This window comes from Ahaetulla prasina, chromosome 4 (assembly GCF_028640845.1).
Source record: "Ahaetulla prasina isolate Xishuangbanna chromosome 4, ASM2864084v1, whole genome shotgun sequence".
NCBI classification, from domain to species: Eukaryota; Metazoa; Chordata; class Lepidosauria; order Squamata; family Colubridae; genus Ahaetulla; species Ahaetulla prasina.
This window is the reverse complement of record NC_080542.1, coordinates 85,578,952-85,605,823: the sequence shown is the minus strand read 5'-3', so window position 1 is coordinate 85,605,823 and position 26,872 is coordinate 85,578,952. Positions and strand designations below refer to the sequence as shown.

General features: G+C 36.7%; 1 protein-coding gene across 1 annotated transcript in view; it reads left to right on the top strand.

Annotated features, from left to right (window-relative positions):
* FYCO1 (FYVE and coiled-coil domain autophagy adaptor 1) overlaps positions 1-26,872 on the top strand; it is a 238,226-nt gene that overhangs the window by 1,561 nt on the left and 209,793 nt on the right. The window contains exon 2 of the mRNA XM_058183372.1: positions 517-684. Coding sequence (XP_058039355.1) covers positions 630-684 — 55 coding nt within the window. The 5' untranslated portion in view covers positions 517-629. The remainder of the gene's footprint in view (positions 1-516; positions 685-26,872) is intronic.

Genomic DNA, 26,872 nt, shown 5'->3' with positions numbered 1-26,872 from the left:
TTGACAATGAAGATACTCAAACACTGGGTATTTTCTGCCTTTATGATCCACTGTCAACTGTACAGGAAGCAGTCAAGAAATATGGCATATACTGACACTTCATAGGGTTGAAATGAAACATTGATGCCTTATTTATGTTGTATCTCTATGCCTAACTTTGTCATGGCCCCCAAACTGAATCTATGACATTCATTTTAGTGATGGGTTTTTTTTTGTTTCTTCCCCGCAAAAGGTGCTAAATGGATACATATCTACTTGTAGTTTTAAACCCATTTCAAACTTTAAAAGAAAATTAAAAAGACCTCTTATGTCACCATATTTTGAAATAAGTTTTAGGACCCTTCAGAAGCCTAAACAGTTAAACATTTTAAAAATACAGACTCCTAAGATGAAAACCTTGATGATTTTTGTCTTAATTTTGAGAAATGTATAATTTGAGGAAGGGAAAAACAACATTAAACATGACTTTTAATTAGAATGTTAGCAAATGTAACTCCAAATATTGTTTTCTTCTAGACTTAACGATTCTGAAGAGATGACTATTTACCACTAACCTAACTGACGAGATGAATTTTCACCTAGCTATGTGAGAAATTGAAAAGAGCAATCTTCACATTTTAGTTTCAGCAATGGCAAGAAGTAGTGGTGAAACTCAGCTACAGAGAATTATCCGGGATATGCAGGGTAAATGTCACTTTTTTATTTATCTATTTATTTATTTCAGTACAAATGTCACATCCTTTTATAGGAAAACAGGAATATTCCCATGATACAAAAAATAAGACAATGTAGGCTCCTGAATATCTGTCTGTTACAAGTATCCCATGCAATCTTCTTTAAATTTTACACTTGACTTGTATTTTTTTTTTTAGTTTTTTATTATATAGACAGACATACATTTAAAACATCAGCAATTCCTTCCGTGTGATATCTAGGTATTTTCTTTCTGGCTCCATCATTTTGTTGTTTCTTCTTTCTTCACTTCAGTTTAAACTATTACCATTTTTCCACAAATACATTATTATCATTTTCTTACATAATTGTCCATCTGTACCTTTTTTCTAACCGATGGTAAAATTTATCCCATATCTTAAAATATTCTGAATCCTCTCTTTCTTTAATCATTAAAGTTAATCTGTTCATTTCTGCACAATCTAAATTTTTTTTAATAATTTCTCCTCCCAGGGGTATTTTCTCTGCTTTCCAATTTTGTGCAAAAACTATTCTTGCTGCTGTTATTACCTGTATAATCAAATAATTATTTTCTTTACTAATTTTCTCTGGTAGGATCCCCAATAGAAACAACTCCGGTTTTAAATCAATATGTTATTGGGTTATTTCTTCTAACCAACCCTTTATTTTCTCCCAATAGTTTTTGGCTTCAGGACATGTCCACCACATATGATAATAAGATCCTGGTAACTGATGACAATTCCAACATTTAGCTGATTTATTTTTAAATATTTTCGCCAGTTTCTCAGGTGGCATATGCCATCTATAAAACATTTTATATTGATTTTCTTTATATGCAGTGGACATGATTAATTTATAATTCCTCTCCCATAGCTGTTGCCATTTGTCTAAATATCCCAAATTTTTAGCCGAAGCTATCTGTTTCCTTTACTTGTTCCTCTTCTAACTCAATTCCCAACAAAAAGTTATAAGTTTTTTTATTAATTTGTCCTCTATTTCTGTGAGAATCCTATCCAGCTCAGTCTTTTCTAAATAAAATCCATAGAGTTTAATATCTTTCTGATATGTTGCTTGTATATGCATATACATATTCCAATCTAACTCAATCCCCTCTTCTTCCAAATCTTGTTTCTGCTTCAATTCCCCCCGTCTGTTAACAAGTCCCTATACCTAACAATATTTCTAAGATTAAAAGTATTTGGATGTATTAAAGCTTTCATTGTTGATAACCATGTTGGAATTTCCATATAGTATTTATCTCTAACCTTCTTCCATGCCATTAACAATGGATTTCTTATGTAATGTCTATGAAAGTATGCATGTATCTTACTTCTCCCATACCATAAAATAGCATGCCATCCTAGTTGCAAATCATGTCCTTCCAAAGTCAGTAATCTTGTATTCCTTAATTCCACCCATTCCTTATTCCAGGTCAGTGCTGCTGCCTGGTAATATACTTCCCAATTTGGCAGTCCAAATCCTCCCCTTAGCCTTATATCCTGTAACATCTTTAGACTTAATTCTAGCTTTTTCTCTTTGCCATGTAAATCTTCTTATTATGTTGTTAAGATGTTGAATATAAGTTGTTTCAAGTTTTATCGGTACTGTCTGAAATAGATATTAATAGTCTTGGTAATATGTTCATCTTTATAATTGCTATTCTCCCCATGAGTGAAAGTTGCAGCTTTTTCCATTTCTCCAAATCCTTCTCACTTTGGTTTTTCAGTTTATAATAATTATCTCCTTTTATCGTTACACATCTTGATGTTAAATATATCCTAAGTATTTCACTTTTTTCACCACTTGAATATCCACCTTCTCTATTACGTATTATACGTACCACTTGAATATCCATCTTCTCTATTACGTATTATACGTACTTTGATCCCATATGCACTCTACTCTGTACTGGCACCCCAGTACAGTCAGCTGCAACCACGGCTGACTGTTGGGGGCGAGTCATTGGCCCCGATGGAGAGGTGCACAACTTAAGCGTTCTCCTGGATGGGCGGTTGTCTTTTGAAGATCACTTGACGACCGTCTCCAGGAGAGCTTTTTATCAGGTTTGTCTGATTCGCCAGTTGCGCCCCTTCCTTGACCGGGATGCCCTATGCACAGTCACTCATGCTCTTGTTACCTCTCGCTTGGACTACTGCAGTGTTCTCTACATAGAGCTCCCCTTGAAGAGCATCTGGAGGCTCCAGTTGGTTCAGAATGCAGCTGCGCGGGTGATAGTGGGAGCCGCTCATGGCTCCCTTGTAACACCACTCCTGCGCAGGCTGCACTGGCTACCTGTGGTCTTTCGGGTGCACTTCAAGGTGTTGGTTACTACCTTTAAAGCGCTCCATGGCTTAGGGCCGGGTTACTTACGGGATCGCCTACTGCTACCGATTGCCTCCCACTGACCCGTGCGCTCTCACAGAGAGGGACTCCTCAGGGTGCCGTCTGCAAGCAATGTCGGCTGGCGGCCCCCAGGGGAAGGGCCTTCTCCGTGGGGGCTCCCACCCTCTGGAATGAACTTCCCCCACGACTCCGTCAACTGCCTGACCTTCGGACCTTCCGCCACGAGTTGAAGACATATCTATTTATTCACGCTGGACTGGCATAGAAATTTTTAGTAGCTTTTAATATTTGGATTTGGATTTGGATTTAAATTTTATTGGGTTTTATGGTTTTAAATGGATTTTAATTTGGCCTTACATTTAATAAGTTTTTTAATTACTGTTTTATTGTGCACTTTTTTACTGTTTTATCTGGCTGTGAACCGCCCTGAGTCCTTCAGGAGAAGGGCGGTATAAAAATTTAATAAATAAAATAAAATAAATTATCTCTCTTTTCTGTTTTTCTGTCATATTTTTCATCAGTATTTTCTGATTGTTTATTTTTAAGCCAGACACTTTCCCATAAGCCTCTATTTGTTTTAATAGTTTAGAACCCGATGTAAGTAGTTCTTCCAAAATAAATACTAGATCAGTGATGGCGAACCTTTTTGGCATTATGTGCCAAAAGTCTGTGCGCGTGAGCGCTGTCACGCTCCCACATGCCGGCACCCCATAATGCAATGCGTGCCCCCATTTGCGCATGCACAAATGACCCCCCTTATGCTTCCCCCTGCTCATGCACCCTGCATTGTGCATGCGCACCCCCCAAAAATGCCCCTTTTTCCAAGAGGGCTGGCGTACCTCTTACCAGAGGACAACTAAGCACCGGCCTGTTCCCTGGCGAGACAGCCATTTCGCGGTCAGCGCATGGTGCTGCTGAGATGTCAAGGCTGAGAGTGCTGCCGGGGAAGCTATAAACGCACACCTTGTCTGGGCTCCTCCCTGCTGGGAGCCGCAGGGTGAGCAGGTGCAGCTGGCGGGGCTTTGGCGGACCAGTCGGTGAGCTCCGAACGCACGGGCTCCTTCCCTGCTGGGAAACGTCGTTCCCTGGCTTGGCACGGCATCCCCACCATTACAGTGCTTGCGGTTGGGCCCGTCATCTGACCCCCACCACACCTGCTGCTGCGCCGTCGGCCGAGCCAACACCGAGGAAGGAGCAGCAGGAGGGGCAGCCAGCCGCCCAGCCAGCAAATGCTGCCCTTGCGCCTGAGTTAGCCAGTTGCTCTTGTCCTTCCCCCTGCAGCCTGCAGCTCCCAGCAGAGAGGAGCCCAAGCAAGCTGGCCATTTGGAGCTTCCCTGTTGGGGCTGAGAGCACTTCTGCTGTATGCCGCCGTCCCTTTTCCAGGGAAGAAGCAAGCTGCCGGAGGAGCAGGCAGCTCGTCAGGCAGTCTCCTCCGACCTGGCTGGCCTGCTCGCCACGATGTTGGCAACAGCGGTAGCTTGCTTTTCTGCCTGAGTGCAGCACACAAACTTTTCCTGATGCTTCCCAAACCGGTGCAGGGATGAGGGCAGGCAGGAGGCAGAGAGGGAGGAGCAGGCAGCTGCTATGTGTCAGGGCTCTGGGGAGAGGCGGCCGAAAGCTCCATGCAGAGGCCGCCAATCACGAGCCCCAGCGGTGCGTTTATAGCTTCCCCGGCGGGGCCGAGAGAGCAGCCATCAGCCAGGAAAGGTGGCTTCCAATGAGAAGGAGATTAGGCCAGGGGGTCATCTGCTCAGGCAGCGCACCACCACCACCCTGCCTTCACCGGCTGGTGGTCCAGACCGCCTGGGGCTGGGCTGCGCAAAAAGCCTGCATGGACAGGCAGGCAGGGAGGAAAGCCTGGCTCACCTTGTTCTGCTCCCTTTGGAGTGACCGCCAGGATCTCCTCTCCACTTTTGGCACGCACATCTGTTGCTGGTTTTTGCACCTGCATGCGGGCCAGAAACCAGACCAACTGGCCGGTGTGCATGCACACTCTGGAAACAGGAAGATCATCTTCCTGGAGTGCATGCGCAAAGGGTGGCTGCTCTTCTGGTTTCCAGCTGGCCGGAACACAGAAGAGCAATTGGTGAGGGCTCCGCGTGCCCAGAGAAATGGCTCCGTATGCCACTTCCGGCACGCGTGCCATAGGTTCGCCAACACGATACTACCTCATCAGCAAAAGCTTAAAGTTTATATTCTTCTTTTTTAATTTTTATTCCTTTTATCATTTCTTCTGATAGTCCTGTTCAAAACTTCTAATGTCAAAATAAATAGCAGTGGGCATAGCGGGCAACCTTGCCTTGTACCTTTCCTGATTTTAACCTTTCCTGTCATTTCTCCATTTATCATTATCTTAGCTGACTGTTTCTCATAAATTGTTTTTATAGAATTTACGAACCTACGTAAATTTACGTAAACCAATTTACGAATTGTTTTATCATAAATTGCCAATTCACGTTGTCAAAGCTTTTTGTGTATCTAAAAATAAAAAAGAATTTTTTTTAACAAACATATATAAAAAACATCTTCAATATAAATGCAAATAGTGTGTGGGTTGGTTGGTTACAAATCTTTTGTGCAGTTTCACCATCTTCATAATGTATGATTTATCTAATTTTACATTTTACCAATCTAATATGTGTCCCAATGTTTTGGTCAATTAATCATTTATTTAATTATAAGTGTTTCTTCCCTCATTTCATATAAAATGTTCTAAATTGATGTTAATTTTTTTGCATCATTCATTTTATCATCTTAAATCAGTATGTATTTCGACAATTCTTATTTTATAGAAACCTCTATCAAACTTCATTAACATATTTTTTAATCTAACCATTGATAAAATAAATCCCATATCTTATAATATTGTTTATCTTCCTGTTCTCTAATTTCAAATTCAATTTACCCATTTCAGCACATTCCATTATTTTCTTAATAACTTCATCTTGCGTTGGTATTTTCTCATTTTTTCAATTTTTAGCAAACAGAATTCTAGCTGCTGTTACTACATTCACAATTAGATATTTCAATTCTCTATTAAAAATTTCAGGTATGATCCCCAGTAGAAAGACCTGTGGTTTAAAGTCTATATGTTTTTTTATCATTTTTTCCAACCATGTGTGGATTTTAGTCTAGTATCTTCTAGCTTCTATGCATGTCCACCACATATGGTAATATGAGCTGGGTATCTGATGACATTTCCAACATTTTTCGGATTTATTCTTGAACATTCTGGCTATTCTCGTCAGGGGTAAATGCCACCTGTAAAACATCTTATACAAATTCTCTTTATACGCAGTTATCATTATCATACATTACATTATACATTATCATTTTATAATTTTGCGACCACAGTTTTTGCCATGTGCCTAGATCAATCCCATGTCCAAAGTTTTTCCCTCAAGCAATCATTGTTTGTTTAACTTGTTGTTCTTCCAGTTTAACCTCTAATAAATATCCGTATAGTTTTTTAATTAAATTTTCATCAGTACCTGTTAATTTTTTTTCTAAATTAGTCAGAATTATTATGAAAGCCTTCTGTCATGGAATCTTTATCATATCTAGAGTGTATGAAAGTAAGAAAACCAATTCATTTTTATACCTTGTACTTCTAATTCTTGCATAGATTTAAGTTCACCATTTTCATTCAACAATTCACTATATTTAACAATTTGTTCCTTTCTAAATGTTATCGAATATGAGAATGCTTTGATAGTTGATAACCAGACTGGAATTTTTAAATAGTGTTGTCTCTTAATCTTTCCCAATTTACTAACAAGACCTCTCTTATAAAATGTCTTCTGAAATACCCCTGCATTTTTGCTTCCTTATACCATAAAAAGGCATGCCATCCCAATAACAAATCATGTCCTTCTAAAGTCAATATTCTAGTGTTTCTTAATGTTATCCATTTCTTGATCCACATTAAGTTTGTTGGTTGATAGTATAATTCCCAGTTAGGCAATCCAAACCCTCCTCGTATTCTGGCATCTTGCAACAATTTTAATTTTATCCTTGCTTTTTTACCCTGCCAAATATACTTCAACACTATTTTATTCAATTCTTCGAAGTATCATTTCCCCAATCTAATTGGAATTGTCTGGAACAAATATAAAATTCTAGGCAGTATATTCATTTTAATCGTTGATATCAATAATATCATAATAATATCAATAATAGTTGTAAATTCTCCCATTTTGCCAAATCTGTCACTATCTGTTGTTTGCGTTTACTATAATTGTTCTCTTTAAGTGTACTACATCTTGCTGTTAGTTATATTCCCAGATATTTAACCTTGTTTGTGACCTACATCTCTGATTGTTCCGCCAATAATTCTTTTTGTTTTATTAACATGTTTTTTGTCAAAATCTTCATTTTGTCTTTATTTTCAGTCCTGCAACTTTTCCATATTCTCCTATCTTGTCTGTCAATGTAGTTATTGATTCTAATGGATCTTCAAGAATAAAAACCAGGTCATCAGCAAATGCTTGCAATTCATATTCTTCCTTTGGGATTTTCATGCCTTTTATATCTTCCTCTTCTCTAATATTTCTGTTTTAACACTTCTAATGTTAATACAAACAACAGAGGTGATAGTGGGCAACTTTGTCTTGTTCCTTTTTTTATTTCAATCGATTCTGTCAATTCTCCATTTATCATTACTTTTGCTGTTTGTTTATGATATATAGCTATAGCCTGAATAAACTCTACCAAACCCCATCTGTTCCAATTGTAGTAACATAAATCGCCAATTCACGTTGTTAAAAGCTCTCTATGCATCAAGAAATATCAAAGCCATTTGCTTTTCGGGATGTGCCTGATAGTATTCCAAGGTATCCAGAATTATCCTCATATTGTCTTTAATCTGTCTTTTTGGCAGAAACCCATTTTGATCAGAATGTATAAAATTATTTAAATATCTTTTGAGTCTTTCTGCCAATATTGTAGATTTTGTAGTCTGAGTTTAACAAAGATATGAGCCTATAGTTCTTAATTTGCTGTGAGTCAGTATCCTCCTTTGGAATAAGTGTAATATAAGCTTCTGATCATGATGGGTAATTTCATCTTTAACATAACTTCATTCATAACTTCTAATAATTGGAGACTCAACGACTCCTGTAATGTCTTATAATATTCCACTGGCAATCCATCTGGGCCATGTGCCGTCCCATTTTTTTGTTTTTTGAATGCTTCAGTTAATTCCATCATTATTATATTTCCTTCTAGCATCATTTCAGTGTCTTTGGGGATCTGAGGTAAATTCGCTTTCTGCAAGTACTGTTTAACACTTTCCTCCTCTATGGTCTCTTGCTCATACAATTTTCTATAGTAATCTTGTATAATTTTTTTTCTTCTCTTCATTCCCGTATCTGATCTGCCCTTGGTCATCCACTAACCACATTATTTTTCGTGATTCTCTCTCTTTTTTCAATTTATATGCTAACCATCTACCTGGTTTATTGGCGTTTTCAAAGTAATTCTGTTTTGCACTTCTAATTTTTTGCGCTAAATCCTCTTTTTCTATTAAACCCATTTTATGTTTAATTAATTCCATTTTTTTTATTAAAGAGTTTTACAAAGAATGTTTTCAATACATCCAACTCCCCTCTCCCCCCATCTTCACCCCCCCCCTGGACTTCCCAGAGCAAAATACAGGGTATAAAATCTAACAATCATAAGCTAGAATACACTAATTATCCATAAATTCCCATCCCTCCCCTATAACCTCAACTGTCCTTCCCCATAATAAAAAAAGAAAAGAAAATGCTCATTCATAAGATATTTGATATTTCTTCATCCAATAATTGTTCTAATTGTAGTCAGTCCATCTTCTTCATTCCAGTATATTTTCTTGTGGATATTCATTCAGGTACACTGAAATTTCCGACACTTCCAACAGTTCAGTACTTTTAACATCCATACCCAATAACATCAATTACTAAATAAACATTATCTTCTTCTAGGTTTTTTATATAATCAACCAAACTTTAACGTTTTATAAAATTTTCTCTCTTAACTTTTTAACTTATATAAAATTAACATTTAACTCAATTTTTTCCTCCCCCATTTCCATATCAGTAAATTACCAAATATTTTATAACCATTTTGTCATACATGCCTTAATCAATTCCATTTTTTTTATTTTTTCCCAACACTTTATATGACCCAACATCAATTTTTGTCTAATATAACTAAATCCACCATATATAATAAAATAACATCAATATAATATATCTTCCACATTTAAATTACAGATTAAGACCTATACATCTCAATTTATAAAGCATTTTATATAAGAGAAAAAAAAATTCCCTTGAGTTTTATACTTATCTAATTAACTACTTGGCTGAGGAACTTTTTTTCCAAGATGGCACCGATGAAGGCTGCCTCGGTGAAATGCTCTCTAATGGTTTCTTTATTTCTAATTGTTCTCTGTGACTCACTATGGATTTCCTACTCACGAGACCATCTGCTAAAAATTAAGCAACATTTCTTCAAGGAGCAGCTTTCTTTGATCTCATCCCCGCCTGTCCTTACAAACACGGAGGAGATTCTAACACAGGAGGAGGCAATTCCCACGGAGCCATGGATTACTAAAAAAACCCAAACGACGGAAACGAAGGAAGAGAGGTAAACGAGCTGGGATTTTAAACAAGCTAAGAAATCGCGTTAAAACTCCTCTGCCTTCAATTTTCCTAATAAATATACGCTCACTTGCAAATAAGATGGATGAAATACTCCTCTTAAACAAATACTATTCTGATTTTTGCAATTCAGAAGTCCTTTGCTTCTCTGAAACCTGGTTAAATGAATCAATTGAAGATAGCAGCTTGAACATTCCAGGGTTTCAGATTGAACGATCAGACAGGATTCCAGAAACATCTGGTAAAAAGAAAGGAGGAGACTTATGCCTATATATTAATAGAAACTGGTGTCAAGATTTTAAAATAATTTACAAATTCTGTGACAACAATTTAGAGACTTTAATTATCAACTGCAAACCATACTATTCGCCTCGTGAATTTTCCTCATTTCTTCTAATTGCTGTTTCTGTCCCACCACAAGCCTGTGTAAACAAGGCATTACAAACTCTAGCTGACCAAATCATGGAGGCTGAAGCCAAACACCCTGATTCACTGGCCATTGTTTTGGGAGATCTAAACAAGGCAAACTTAAGGAAAGAGCTACCAAAATACTTTCAGCATGTCAATTGTCCCACCAGAGGCAAGAATACTCTAGACCATTGCTACACAACACTAAATGATGCTTATTGGTCTTTACCACGTGCAGCTGTAAGACACTCTGATCATTGCGTGATTCACCTTGTACCTGCTTACAGGCAAAGACTTAAAACCACAAAACCAACAATTAAATCAGTGAAGATCTGGACGGAGGAATCAAAATTAAAGCTACAGGCATGTTTTGACTGCACTGATTGGAATATTTTTAAAGATACCTCTGCAGACCTGGATGAACTCACAGATACTGTAACATCATATGTCAGTTTCTGTGAAGACCTATGTGTACCTACAAGGAACTTGCAAATATACAGTAACAACAAACCTTGGTTCACACCTAAACTTAAGCAGCTACGACATTCCAAAGAGGAAGCCTACAGAAAAGGTGATAAAATGCTGTACAATCAGGCCAGAAATGCACTAACAAGGGAGACCAGAGCAGTAAAAAGAAGCTACTCTGAAAAGCTAAAGAATCAGTTTTCAGCAAATGAACCAGCAAACATGTGGAAAACTCTTAAAAATATCACCGGCTATAGCAAACCTCCTTCCCAGGCTGAAGGTAATCAACAACTGGCAGATGACCTGAATGAGTTTTATTGCAGGTTTGAAAGGAAACTACAGCCACCTATCTCCACAACCCCCATCTCAGATACACCAACAACAGCCAAGCCTCCTACAACTGACCCCATTTCATTGGGTTCACAACCCCTAGTGATCTCAGAAAAGGAAGTGCAGGACCTATTTCACAGACAAAAGCCAGGAAAAGCTCCAGGCCCAGTCAAGATAACTCCTCCTTGCTTAAAAGTCTGTGCTGACCAATTGGCCCCCATCTTGACCCATATTTTCAATAAATCACTAGAGATGTGCTATGTTCCTTCTTGCTTCAAACGCTCTAACATCATCCCAGTGCCGAAGAAGCCCACCATCAAGGAACTGAATGATTACAGACCAGTTGCTTTAACATCTGTAGTCATGAAAACCTTTGAAAGGCTAGTGCTTTCCTACTTGAAAACCATCATGAATCCGCTGTTACACCCCTTGCAATTTGCATACCGAGCAAATAGATCAACAGATGATGCTGTTAATATGGCTCTGCACTACATCCTACAACATCTTGAGTCTCCAAAGACCTATGCAAGGGTCTTTAGTTCACCATTCAATACCATCATTCCAGACACTCTTCTAACTAAGCTAAACCAGCTACAAGTACCTGAACAGACTTGTAAGTGGATCACAAGCTTCCTAACAAACAGGAAGAAGCAGGTGAAGCTAAGCAGGATCACATCAGATACCTGTACAATTAGCACAGGGGCTCCCCAAGGCTTGTGCTCTCCCCACTTCTCTTCTCTCTGTATATCAATGACTGCATCTCCAACGATTCATCTGTCAAGCTATTGAAGTTCACAGATGACACAACAGTGATTGATCTCATTCGAGACAATGACGAATCCGCATATAGACGAGAGGTGAACGACTAGCCTTGTAGTGCAACCAAAACAATCTGGAACTGAACACGCTCAAAACCGTAGAAATGGTGGTAGATTTTAGGAGAAACCCTTCCATACTTCCACCTCTCACAATACTAGACAACACAGTATCAACAGTAGAAACCTTTAAATTTCTAGGTTCTATTGTATCGCAAGATCTAAAATGGACAGCTAACATCAAAAACATCATCAAAAAAGGACAACAAAGAATGTTCTTTCTGCACCAACTCAGTAAGCTCAAACTGCCCAAGGAGCTGCTGATTCAGTTCTACAGAGGAATTATTGAGTCTGTCATTTGCACCTCTATAACTGTCTGGTTCGATTCTGCAACCCAACAAGAAAGACACAGACTTCAGAAGATAATTAGAACTGCAGAAAAAATAATTGCTACCAACCTGCCTTCCATTGAGGACCTGTATACTGCACGAATCAAGAAGAGGGCCGTGAAAATATTTACAGATCCCTCACATCCAAGACATAAACTGTTTCAACTCCTACCCTCAAAACGATGCTATAGAGCACCGCACACCAGAACAACAAGACACAAGAACAGTTTTTTCCCCGAAGGCCATCACTCTGCTAAACAAATAATTCCCTCAACACTGTCAAACTATTTACTAAATCTGCACTACTGTTAATCTTCTCATCGTTCCCATCACCAGTCTCTTTCCACTTATGACAGTATGACTGTAACTTTGTTGTTGGCAATCCTTATGATTTATATTGATATATTGACCATCATTTGTGTTGTAAATGTTGTACCTTGATGAACGTATCTTTTATGTACACTGAGAGCATATGCACCAAGACAAATTCCTTGTGTGTCCAATCACACTTGGCCAATAAAAAATTCTATTCTATTCTATTCTATTCTATTCTATTCTATTCTATTCTATTCTATTCTATTCTATTCTGCTTACTAAAGTCAAATATAAATTATCCTTTCTACTTTTAATATCCAAAAATTTTGCTTGTGATTTACCCTTTCCCATAAAAAAAGCTCTTTTCGTTTGAAATTGTTGCTTCTTTACTCTTTGTTCTTTACGTTTAGTAATTACAATCATTCTTTGCTCTTCCCCTGCTGCTTTCAACCTTTCTTCCTTAGTCACAACCTCTACTTTAGATTGTATTTGCTTTGCTACCTTGTCACACTTTTTAACCACTTCCACTTCTCTTCCTATTTTAACTTCTAGCAGTGGTGAAGTTCCAGCCTGCAATAAGAGTCTCTTGCTTTAAACACCGTATTAAGTCAATATTTTTCTCCTGCATAATTTACTGTTAGTCTAGCTGGAACATCCCATCTAAACTGTATTGGACGATTTCTAAATTCGTCCACCAAAAAAGGAAACTCTTCTATTTCTTAAAATTTTTGAGGGAATTTCTTTTAGCACTAATACCTCTTGTCCTAATATTTGAGGGTTTTTTTGTTTTTTGTTTTGAATTTATATCCCGCCCTTCTCCGAAGACTCAGGGCGGCTTACATTGTGTTAAGCAATAGTCTCATCCATTTGTATATTATATTCAAAGTCAACTTTTATTGCCCCCAACAATCTGGGTCCTCATTTTACCTACCTTATAAAGGATGGAAGGCTGAGTCAACCTTGGGCCTGGTGGGACTTGAAATTGCAGTAATTGCAAGCAGCTGTGTTAATAACAGACTGCATTAGTCTGTTGACTTTGTATATAATATACAAATGGATTAAGACTATTGCTTAACACAATGTAAGCCGCCCTGAATCTTCGGAGAAGGGCGGGATATAAATTCAAATAAAAAAAAAAGAGTATCTTTAACTTTCATTATTTTCTCTTCAATTTCCTTAAACTTTTTTCCTTAAACTTGGTCTATAGCAAAAATTTGAACCTTTAGAAATTCCTTCAACTCTTCTTGTAATTTATATATTTGAGCTAACGAGGCACCAGTTTCCTTAGAAACAGCAGGGTTTAATTGCATAGAAGCCATCTTACTTAAACTTTGTACTTTGCAATAAAGTCAAATCTGTTCATAAACTCCTTATTTGGGTTGGGTAAATTAGTTCTGCAGTCCTTCAACTTTTCTCTTTAACATTTCTTCACATAAGTATAAAATCCAGGAAGTTTAAACAGAGTTAAGGGCGCTAATAATGCTAATAAAGATTTCCTTAACTTTTGTTTTCACGCCCTATTAAGCAAAGGCCATTTCCTTTCTTCTCAAGTGCCGTTCAAAGATCGAGTTGAGGTCTGGTGCTTACATCAGCCTGTCCTCCTGCCTTTGCTCAGTCTGCTTAAAGTAAATTAAGATTGATCTTCATCTTGATAGCAGAGATGGTCGCGGCATTTTGTTCTGCATTAATATATTAATGTAGAGGATCCTTGATCTGGAGCTTTTGCCAGGCTTAAATAGGGAGCTCTCACCCTTCGAGCCCCTAGAATTTTTTCTGGGGCTCTTGGGGAGCTCTACCTTCACCTAGCAGCTCACCTTTCCCTCTTCTCCCGAGGGAAGGGTTTCCAAGCCATCAGACAGCTGATGAGCACTGTCTGAACGACTTTAATGAGATTGTGGGGCTGACAGTCTGAAAGGACCGTCTCGTTCAACGCCTATGGCGCCACCGGAAGTCCTCCATTTTTGTTTTAATGTCCTTTTTTTTTTAATTCAAAAAGTTTTACAAAAATTTCCCCCCCCTTTCCCCCCAACCCCCCTCCCTTCACTTATACCCTCCCCCCTCCCCCCTGGCTTCCCGGAACAAGCACAAGGTATAGTTAAAAATAAAACAAACATATGCTAAAAAAAATTTCCCCCAAAACTATTATACCAATTTTCCCTCTCTAGCTCTGACTTCCTCCTAACATAACCAAAATCCTTCAAAAAAATAAAAAATAAAAATAAAAATTAAGAATCAACAGTAGTAAAATATATAAATCAATAGAACAAATTAATCCTAAAGTATTTAAAACCAGCTAAAGCATAAAAATCCAATCCAATTCAAAAAATATGTCCCTTATAACTTCTATAACCATATAATTTTCACCCCATGTCTTTCTTACATAAGATCTTTTGAGAATATTCTATTTAAAATTTAGTGCAACACTTTATAAAATTTCAGTACAGAAAATTACAATATCTATTCAACTTTAGTCCTTTCTCATCAAAATCCAGTATAGATCCAAATATCTAGTCTTTTATGATAGATATAAAACATATAATCAACCCATTTCTTCCAGATCTTCCTCACAAATTGTCTTTCCGGGACACTAATATTTTTGTCTGTTAATATTTTAAAAAAAACCTTGTTTCAAGGATAATACTTTTGTCTCTTGCCATTTTTTTTGATGCATTAATCTCTGTCTTTCCTTCATTACTCCTTTTAAAAAGTCAATCACAATATTTCCTAGTAATTCCTTATGTCCAAGAATCCAAAAATTACTGCCGTATATTCCATCAGTCCAAAAAGAAAACTCTTGGGAAACATTAAGCTTGTGAGTCTTTTCCGTTTGAGGGACAATCTCCTGTAGCACAAATTCAGGCATTACATCCAAACTATTTAAAGAAAACTTCTTTACATCAACTTGTTTATTCACGATCAAATCTTCATATTTATCCACTTTTATTTGTATCTCCTCCATTCCATTTTCCGAGTGATTGCACTGGTTAATTTGCTCCAAGCTCTCATCCAAAACGTCCCCATTTTTTATCAATTCGTATTTTTGAATAATTAAATACATACTTTCTGTGTAGTCCTGTATAAAGTCACGAATCCATTCTTCTGAAAGAACCTCCATGACAAAGTTCCTGCTGAGAATCCCCTTGTAAAGTACTTAAACAACGTAATATAATCCAACAGTCCACAGTCAAACACAATAAGATAAAATCTCCATTCAGTTTCGATTCAACAGCAAGGCTCCCTTTGATGGATCGCTCTGCTTTCAGTTTCTCTAAAACGCCATTTTAAACAATTAAAAGAAGGGGGGGGGGATTTCTCTTTTTTTTTAAAAAAGGTGGAAGTCAGAAAATCAAAAATACTTGCAAACCAATAATTGTTCACTCACGCTTCTTCCGTCTGCTTTTAGAAACCACAAAAAGACCCGACCCTACATTAATTATATTTATACATCTTCAATAATCCCTGTACATTCACCATCACTCCATCTCTAGCCTCAACCCCCCAATTCCCCTCCCCCATACCCCCCGCCCCCCACCCCGACTTCCCAGAACAAAATGCAGGGTATCAAAACTAACAATCATAATCTAAAATAATTCCTAAATTATAACCTCTAGTCTCTCCACACTTAATCACACTCTCAATTCCCCTCTCCTTCAAAAATATATCTAATACAAAATATTTCCTAAATTTACTCATATGCTATTCGATATTTTTTTATCTGATACTTATTCTGAATATAATCAATCCACATTTTCCATTCTAAAATATATTTTTCTTGTGTATAGTCTTTCAAATAAGCAGAGATTTTTGCCATTTCTGCCAGATTTGATACTTTAAGTGTCCATTCTTCAATTGTAGGTAATTCTTCTTTCTTCCAATATTGAGCAATCAAAAGTCTTGCGGCTGTTATTAAGTTCAAAATCAATTTAGTCTCTATAACTGTACAGTCCATAATTATTCCTAATAGAAAGAACTGCGGAGTAAACTTAATCTTCTTTTTCAAAATATTCTGCATGATCCACCATACTTTAATCCAAAATGCTTTAACTTTTTTACAAGTCCACCATATATGGTAATAAGTGGCATCTTCACAGTCACATCTCCAACATTTAGCCTGTACATTAGAATACATACATGACAACTTTTTGGGGTCTAAATGCCATCTATAAAACATCTTATAAAAATTTTCTCTCATATTTTGCGCTCGTGTAAATTTCACATTCCTCACCCAAATTCTTTCCCAAGTTTCCAACATTATCGGTTGCTGAAAATTTTGTGCCCACTTAATCATACAATCCTTAACCAGTTCAGTCTCTGAGTCTATTTCTACTAATACACTATACAACCTCTTAATATGCTGTTGGCCTTGATCTCTCATTTGTTTTAACAAATTATCCTCAGTTTGCTTAACACCTATTTTTTGATCTAATTTCCATCTAGCTTGTAATTGTCCATATTGGAACCATGTATAATTTTCCCCTTCTTCCCCCATCTTTTCTCTGGATTTTAATTGTAATTCCCCCTTTTCCATACAAAGAAGTTCTTTATAGGTAACTACCTCCATCTTTTGATATATATTTATATTTTCTATCATGTGTCTCGGGATTGCCCATATTGGAATCTTTCCATCTAATTTATATTGATATTTCCTCCAGACCCTCAATAATGCATTTCTAATTATATTATTTTTAAATATTTTATCTACTTTCTTATCATATAATAAATAGGCATGCCACCCATATAACAAACCATAACCTTCTATATTCAAAACTCTTTCCTCAGTCAAATTAATCCAATCAGTAATTAATGATAAGACAACTGCTTCATAATACAATTTTAAATTAGGCATTTTAAGACCCCCCCTTTCCCTTATATCCTGCATTATTTTTAATTTTTGCCCATCCATACAAAGTTATTAACCCCCTTTTGCCATTCCTGTAATTTGGTGTCATTCTTAAGCACCGGTATCATTTGAAACAAAAATAGAAATCTGGGCAAAACATTCATTTTTATAGCCGCTATTCTTCCCAACAGGGATAGTTGTAACTTCTTCCAACTCTCCATTTCTTTCCATACCTTCTGCCACAATACCTCATAATTATTTTTGTATAATTTGGCATTTGAAGCTGTAATATATATTCCTAAATATTTAACCTTTTTAACGATTTCAAAACCTGTAGTTCTTTCTAACTCTTCTTTTTGTTGTATATTCATATTTTTAATTATCATCTTTGTCTTTTGCTGATTCACCTTAAATCCAGATACTTTGCCATACTGACCAATTATATCTTTTAAACCAGTAGCTGAATATATTGGTTGAGATACAGTAACAACCAAGTCATCTGCAAAGGCTCTTAATCTGTAATCTTGATGTTTAACTCTAATTCCCTTTATTCGATCGGAACCACGTATTTTATTCAGAAGAATTTCTAAAGTTAAAATAAAAAGTAATGGAGACAGGGGACATCCCTGTCTCGTCCCTTTCCCAATTTTAAAAGTTTCTGTTAACCCACCATTTACTATTATTTGTGCTGTTTGCTTCTGATATATTGCTTTAATTGCATGGATAAAATAATCCCCAAATTGCATTTTTTCTATTACTTTAAATAAAAACTGCCAATCCAATCTATCAAAAGCTTTTTCAGCATCCAAAAAAAAACACGCCGCTGAGACTTGGTTGTTTCGTTCCAAATATTCAAGTAAATTTACAATTTGCCTCACATTATATCTCATCTGCCTACCCTTAATAAATCCTGACTGATCATTATGAATTATTTGATTCATCACTGGCATTAATCTATTAGCAAGTATCTTGGCAAATATCTTATAATCAGTATTTAAAAGTGATATAGGCCTATAATTCTCTGCTTTAATACCATCTCGATCTTCCTTCGGTATTAACGAAATAAAGGCTGTCCTCCATGAAGGGGGAACATCTCCTTCCATTTGAATTTTATTAAATAACTCTTTAAGTGGTTCAACCATCTCATTTTGTAAATTTTTATAATAAACAGCTGTTAAACCATCTGTACCTGGTGCTTTACCGATTTTAATTTGCTTAATTGCTAACAAAATTTCCTCTGAAGTAATTAATTGATTCAGTTCTTCTCTTTGATTTTCTGTAAGCTCACAAATATTTTGTTGTTGTAAATATCTTTCTATCTCTGTATCATCAATCATATCCCTAGTATATAACTTACTATAATACTCTAAAATGCTTTTTAATCAAGTTCTTTTGATAAACTTCCTTACCTCTATATTCTATTTTATCAATCGTTCGTGATTTCTGTTTTTTCCTTATTAAATAAGCAAGCCATCTTCCTGGCTTATTGGCATTATTAAACGTATTATGTTTTACATATTGTAAACTAATTGCTACTTGATCTGCCATCAACATGTTAAACTGACCTCTTAATATATTTATTGATTCTTTTATTTTACTATTTCCTGGGCTATTTATCAATAACTGTTCTTTCTTTTTAATTTCCTCTTCCAATTCCTTTTTCTTTTTCTGCAATTTATTTTTATATTTAATATTCATTTGTATAAGATTTCCTCTCATATACGCCTTACTAGCGTCCCAAATCATCTCTATAGATGTTTCTTTTTTCATATTCATAATAAAAAATTCTTTCATTTGCTTTTTACATTCATTTACATTTTGTTCATATTTAAACAAATTCTCATTCAACCTCCATGATCTCCTAGCCTCCTTTTCCTGATCAAATTCAATCCAAACCGGACTATGATCAGATGAGTTCTTGAACAAATCTTAGTCTTCTTCACTCTAGAGTACAAATCATTAGAAATCAAAATAAAATCAATCCTCGAAAATGATTGATGCCTGTCAGAAAAGAAGGTAAAATCCTCTCTTCTGTATATTTCTCCAAATATCTCTTAATTCCAAGTCCTCCATCATTTCAAAAAGCCTTTGGTAATTTCTTGCTTGATATCTTCCTTAAACTTTTTGTCTTTTGAGTATCCAACACACCATTCCAATCACCCATTAATATATATGATTTATAATCCCAAAATACTATTCTTTTATATAAAAACTTGAAAAATTTTCTTGTTGTTGATTGGAGCATAAACTCCTATTAATAATGTCTTCTTTCCTCCAACAAAAGTTCAATAGCAATGTATCTTCCTTGCTTATCCACCTCAATTAATTTTGCTGATATATCCTTCTTTATATATATAACTAAACCATTTTTTTTCTCCAAAGAGGAGGCAACAAAATGTACTCCCAGTTTTGAATTTATCAAATATTTCTGGTCTAAAGATCTAATATGTGTTTCTTGTAAACAGGTAATGTCATTTTTAAATTGTTTCAAATAGTGAAATACTTTCCTTCTCTTCTGTGAACTCAAACCATTAACATTCCAAGATAATAGTTTAATTGCCATTATCGGCCAAAGGAAACTTTTGGAACACTAGCCAGATCACATTTTGCTTTAGGCCTTGCTCCTCCCACTATTTCCATTGTAGTAGTTGCCAGTTGTTGTTGTGCCTTCATCTCTTGTTCCTTGCGTTTAGCAGCAGCTCTTGTCAGCCTTTGTTCTTTTGAGTCTGACCCCATCGTAGGTATTTCCAACACTTGTAATAAATCTTCTTCCATCACAATCTGTTCTTGTACCTGCTTCACTTCTCTTTCCTTCACTTCAGTCTCCCTTCTTCTAGCTTCCAATGGAGGAGGACTTCCAACTTTTAATGCCTCAACATAAAATTCTCTTGCTTTTCCAACTGTATTGAGACGATGTACTTTCCCTGCATAATATACTATTATACCAGTTGGAATATCCCATCTATATTCAATCTGATGTTTTTTAAGTTCATTCACCAGGAAGGCAAATTCCTTCCTAGCCCTTAACATTTTTGGTGGAATTTCCTTTAATATTAAAATATCTTGACCAGCAATCTGAATCTTCTCCCCCTTATATGAGGCTTGCAAGATCTGATTTCTCACTGTTCTATTTGTAAAATAAATAACAACATCCCTTGGCAACTTTTTTTGCCTTGCTATCCAAGAATTCACACGATATATTTTATCAATTTGATAAGCCACATCTGCTGGGCGAGCTGCTAATATCTCAGCAAATACTTCAGAAAAAATTTCCCTTAAATTCTCTTCTTTATTCTCTTTCAGACCACGGATTCTTAGAGCAAATTCCATATTTCTATATTGTATCAAAACTATTTCATCATCTGTTTTTTCCATTTTACTTTGAAATTCAGCCATTTTATTATCTAATTTTGAATTATGTTGCTTAATTTCTTCCATCTCCTCTTCTAATAAAATCACATTTGTTGCCAAACTTTGTACTGCAATTACAAATCCTTCCTTAACTTCTTTATTTCCACTTGAATTTCTGATATCTGCTCTTTCATTTCAGACATCTCATCAGTTATTACTTTAAATTTTCTTGCATAAAGTCTTTTAAGTTCTCTTGTACCGCCTCTAAATTCAATGTTCTAGTCTCTGCTGTATGAGCTGGAGAGGCACCAGCTGATGAAATTCCAGAGCCCTTTGTTACAGTAGACTTTAATTGTTTGGCTGCCATCTTCTATAAAATTATTTATTTATTTCCAACTTAATATTCACTTTAAATCTTCTTAACCTCTGAGAAACACAGTCTTTTAAAGCAATATTTAAAAAGAAAATCTCCCCTAGATTCTAGGCAGCAAAGAGTTAAAGAGTTGAAGTAGCAAATAACATGCAATTTACCAAGGGCAGACGGCAAACGCTGAAAGTATCACTTTCGCTTTCCACTCGTTAACTTGTTAACAATTCGCCTCCATTTTCTTGCTGTTTTCAAACTTGTTACAAAGTATCGGGGAATTGGCTTGGCTACTTGCATAAAGTTCTCTCACTTTCATTCTGTCCGGTATAATCCTTTATTGTCCAAAATAAATCTCGGTGTTTGGTCGTGGTGATTGGTTCCGCCAAAGCAGAAAAATCCTCGGATCTGGAGCACTTCGGGTTGCTGGAGGGAACTTAACCCTTCAAACCCCGTTTTTCTCAGGGGCTTTAGGGAAATTCAACCTCTGCCCTCAGCTCACCATCTCTTCTTCTCCCGAAAAGAGAGTTTTTCGAACCGCTGGACAGCAGATTTAAACTGTCCTAGCGATTCCACATAATCCAGAGGTTGGTGATCGTAAAGATCACCGCCATCACCTACGGTGCCAAACCGGAAGTCCAGTTGTTAGCAGAAGTGGACACCTTCCTCTTTTCCTGCTTTTTCAGGAGCGCAGTGAATACTGGAGGTTGGGGGAGGGTTCAAGGGGAATCGACCTTTCAGGACTTTGCATTACAAAAACAAAGCCCCTAGGGGAATCTACCACTATCCCCCCCCTTGCTCTTTCTCTGTCTTTCAACCAGAGAGGGAAATTAAGCCGGGAACAGCTGTTATCACCGGCTTTTACCATATTCAATGCGGAGTGCCGTAAATTAGCACCCAGCGAGAAAGGTGGCGCCACCCAGAAGTCCTTTTTAATGTCCTTTTTGTGTGGAGATTTTTGTAATTCTTCCTCAAGTTTCTTATGATTAATCTCCAGTATTTTGTAGGCTTGTCTTTTCTTAGCATTTCTTTTCCTTGTATAGTCTTTTATCAGACCTCTTGCATAGGCCTTCATTGTATCCCAGAGGTTTTGTATTGATGTATCCTCATTTCAATTTTCTTTAAAGAAGAAAGGCAGTTCCTTCTCCATTTTCTGTGCAAATTCCTTGTCTTTTAATACTGTGGTATTTAAGGTCCATCTAGCTCTTCTCCTTTGTCCTTTCCATTTCATCATCAGAGGATTATGATCTGCCCAGATATTGGTTTCTATATCAATTTCTTCTATATGAGAAGTCAATTCCATTGTCCTCCATATCTTGTCTATTTGAATAAAAAGTGTATTGTCTATTTTCTATGTTTCTTTCTCTCCATACATCTTTTAGATTTATTTCCTCTTATCATTTTAAAAAAGGATTTCGGAAGGGTCTTTCTGCTTTGCTTTGTTGCCTTTTGTGTTCTATAATCTAGTTTCTCATCCACTATACTGTTAAAGTCTCCCATCATACAGATATTATCATAGTCCAGGTCAATTGTTTTGGATTGGGAGGGCGGGACTGACGTCGCGACGATATGACAGATGATCTTATAGCTCCAAGATTGCAGTTGATATCTTCCTCGCTGGACCGTCTTTTTTGGATCTCATCATCTCATAAAGACGGTGATTGAGAAGGGCACATCCTGACGATCCCAGAGACACCGCAAAGTCCAGGGTTGATCCAGGAAAAGCCCTTTGTTTTGACAGAGAAGCGGCCATTAAAGCTGCTGAAGTTGGGACAGCTCCGGATTGAAGAGAGTGAAAGAAAATGTACCAGTGTAGTGAGAGATCTCCTTTTTAAAAGATTATTAGAGAGAACACCCTGAGACCAAAAAAAGAAAGTTAAAACTGATGATAGAAGAAATTAAGCGGTGGAATTAAGACTGAGTAAAAGGTAGTTTTTTTCCTTGCCTTTGCAATTTTTTAATTCTTTTTTTTATTGTGGATGCCCATGGATGATTTTATTTGTTAATCTGAACTGGACTGAAAACCTCCATTTTTATTTTCTTAAATTTTTAAACTCTTAGTACTCTTTTAGAAAAAAATCTTTTGTGCTGTATTGAGTTTAATTTTTTTTCTCTCTGATTTTTTTTTACGTCCATGTATTGTGTATTGGATACTAAAGGAGGGAAAGTAGAAAAAAGCAAGCCACATTGCCATCTAGTGGATTGGAAATATTGTTTCTTTTTTTTTTTGGCGCAAGAAAGTAGCAACAGTGTATACTTCAAAGACTCTGAGCCTATTCCAGATAAGGTAGTGGGGGAGCATCAAACACACTTTGTAAGTCTGTTTATTCAGGTGCTCTTCTGGGAACTATCAGTAGTAGGAGTCTGAAACTGAAAAGGAGAAGATTGCAGTGACTCTGGAAAGAGAGCTGCAATAGTATTGGAAAATTTATAAAAGGAACTTTCTCCTTTCCCTCCTTAGCTTTCTTTTTTCTCTTTTCCTCTTCCCTTTTGATTGAAGATTGTGAAAGCAGTTAATACTATTTTGACTAATTGGATTAAGACACACAAGAGTCTGAAAACTTTTCCTTTGTTCCTTTGTTCCTTTTTTTCTTTTTCCTAGTGTGCTTTTTGGCTTTACTTTTTTATTGTTACTTGGGGTAATTTTTTTTCTTTCTCTTTGCATATAAATGGATTAAGGTATAGAAGAAACTGAAGACTACGTTAAAATGAGCAAAAAGGCAACAAAATTTGGTTCTGCTACCTCAACTTCCACTTTGTCACCTTCAGGGAGACAAAGATCGATACAGACGATGCTACAACAGGAAAAGGACAAGGAACGAGAGAAGGAAAAGGAAGTCACAATACAGATGATTTGGCAAAGAATTCAAAAATTACAAACAGAAGTGGAAAATATTGAACAGAGATCAGAAAAAATAGAGCAAAGAACAGAAAAAACATGAAAAAGTGGAGAATATACACCAAATGATGAAAAAAATATGAGGATAGACTTCAAAAAATTGGAGAAAAGAAGAACAGAGAGATAAAAAAAATAGAGATATCGATAGCAGATTAGATGAGATTGAACAAGATAAGAGTGGAATACTGGGATGGGAATTGGATAGAGCAGAATTTTATCTTAGATTTCAAAATATAGAAGAAGAGAAGGGAGAAAATTTGGCAGAAAAAATGATGGAAATCTTAGCTGAAGCTATAGAAATTAGTAAAGAAAAGATGATAGATGGAATTGATGAGATATTTCGAGTATATACAAGATATGCAGCGAGAAATAATCTATCAAGAGAAGTCCCTATAAGATTTACCAAAAAGTCGATCAAAGCGCAAATATTGCAGGTTGCAAGAGACAGAACACTGAAATACAAGGATAAGGAAATTGTGGTTCTGAAGCAAGTTCCGAGAAGAGTGAGAGAGATGAGAAGAGAATACCACTTTTTGACTAAAATACTACAGCAGAAAGGCATGAGCTACAGATGGCTGATACCAGAAGGCCTGGTGTTCACATGGTAACAACAAAAATATAGGATAAATTCAATTGATAAAGCTCGAGCATTTCGTGCAGAATATTTCAAAGAGAAAGAAATAGAGGCAAGCAGAGAAGTCACACTAGTCGCACAGAATTGTTAGCAATGTTTGAAAAAGAAGAAGGCACAGTGGATGGCAAGGTGGAAGGTAGAGAACAACGTGAACCAAGATTGACTAGAGCAATAAACCCCTCTTATAAAGTATGAACATGGAAGAGAAAAAATTGATAACAATAAACATAAATGGACTTAATTTAGCTACCAAAAGGAGAAAAATGTTTCATAAATTAGAAAAATTAAAATTTGATATAATCTGTTTACAAGAAGTACATATAAAAAGCAACATGAACAATTACTGGTACAGCCAAAGCTGGAAAAAATATTTACTTCATTGCCACAATGTAAGAAAAGGGGAGTAGTTTTATATATATGAGACACAATTTTGGTGAAGCAAATATACACAGATGAAGATGGCAGAATTTTGATGGTGGAAATAATAGATAATAATATGAAAATACTTTTAATAACAATACATTACTCATTATTTCTTGAAAGATTTTGTATAGTTCCACTGGTAGGCCATCCAGTCCCGCTGTCTTCCCACTTATTTTTTTGATTGCTTCAGTCAATTCCATTATTAACATAACATCAGAGTTGGAAGGGACCTTGGAGGCCTTCTAGTCCAACCCCCTGCCCAGGCAGGAAACCCTACACCATCTCAGTCAGATGGTTATCCAACATTTTCTTAAAAATTTCCAGTGTTGGAGCATTCACAACTTCTGAAGGCAAGTCGTTCCACTTATTAATTGTTCTAACTGTCAGGAAATTTCTCCTTAGTTCTAAGTTGCTTCTTTCCTTGATCAGTTTCCACCCATTGCTTCTTGTTCTACCCTCAGGTGCTCTGGAGAACAGCCCAACTCCCACTTCTCTGTGGCAGCCCCTGAGATATTGGAACACTGCTATCATGTCTCCCCTAGTCCTTCTTTTTGTTAAACTAGACATACCCAGTTCCTGCAACCGTTCTTCATATGTTTTATCCTCCAGTCCCCTAATCATCTTTGTTGCTCTTCTCTGCACTCTTTCTAGAGTCTCAACATCTTTTTTACATCGTTGCGACCAAAACTGGATGCAATATTCCAAGTGTGGCCTTACCAAGGCATTATAAAGTGGTACTAGCACTTCACGTGATCTTGATTCTATCCCTCTGTTTATGCAGCCCAGAACTGTGTTGGCTTTTTTAACAGCTGCTGCACACTGCTGGCTCATATCTAGATGGTTATCCACTAGGACTCCAAGATCCCTCTCACAGGTACTACTATTGAGCAAGGTACCACATATACGGTACTGGTGCATTCTGTTTTTCTTGCCTAAATGTAGAACCTTACTTTTTTAACTATTGAATTTCATTTTGTTAGATAGCGCCCAATGTTCAAGTCTGTCAAGATCCTTCTGTATCTTAAGCCTATCTTCTGGAGTGTTGGCTATTCCTGCCAGCTTGGTATCATCTGCAAATTTGATGAGTTCCCCATCTTTCCCAAAACATTGATGAAGATGTTGAAGAGTACTGGGCCTAAAACAGAGCCTTGGGGTACTCCACTGCATACTTCCCTTCATGTGGATGCAGTTCCACTGAGGTCTACATGTTGAGTGTGGTTGGTCAGCCAGTTATGAATCCGTCTGGTGGTGATGCTGTCTTACCCACATTTTTCTACTTTATCTAGTAGTAGGTTATGGTCTACTTTATCAAATGCCTTACTGAAGTCCAAGTAAATTATATCAACAGTATTCCTCTGATCCACTAATTTTATAATTTTGTCAAAGAATGCAATAAGATTAGTCTGGCATGATCTGTTTTTGACAAACCCATGTTGGCTTTTGGTTATTACTTTGTTTGCTTCTAGGTCTTTGCTGGTTCATTGCTTGATTATCTTTTCCAGAATCTTCCCGGTATTGAGGTCAGACTGATAGGTCTGTAGTTTCCTGGATCTGTTTTTTCCTTTTTGAAGATGGGAACTACATCAGCTCTTTTCCAGTCCTCTGGCAGCTCCCTGTGCTCCAGGATCTTTGAAAGATATAGTTCAGTGGTTCTGAGATCACGTCTGCCAGTTCCTTCAGAACCTTGGGGTGTAATCCATCCGGTCCTGGTGATTTGAACTCGTCTAGGGTAGACAGGTGTTCACTTACCATTTTCTTCCCTATTTTAACTTGTGTTTCTAATCTGTTTTTGTAGTGCTGTTTTGATAGGTTGGATTGTTTTTCCTTTTGTGTAAAGACAGATGCAAAATATGAGTTAAGTAGATCTGCTTTCTCCTGTTGCTTGTCATCTTCTTGCCACTTTCTCCCAGCAATGGGCCAATTGTTTCCTTGACTTTTTCTTGTTTTAACATGTTGGAA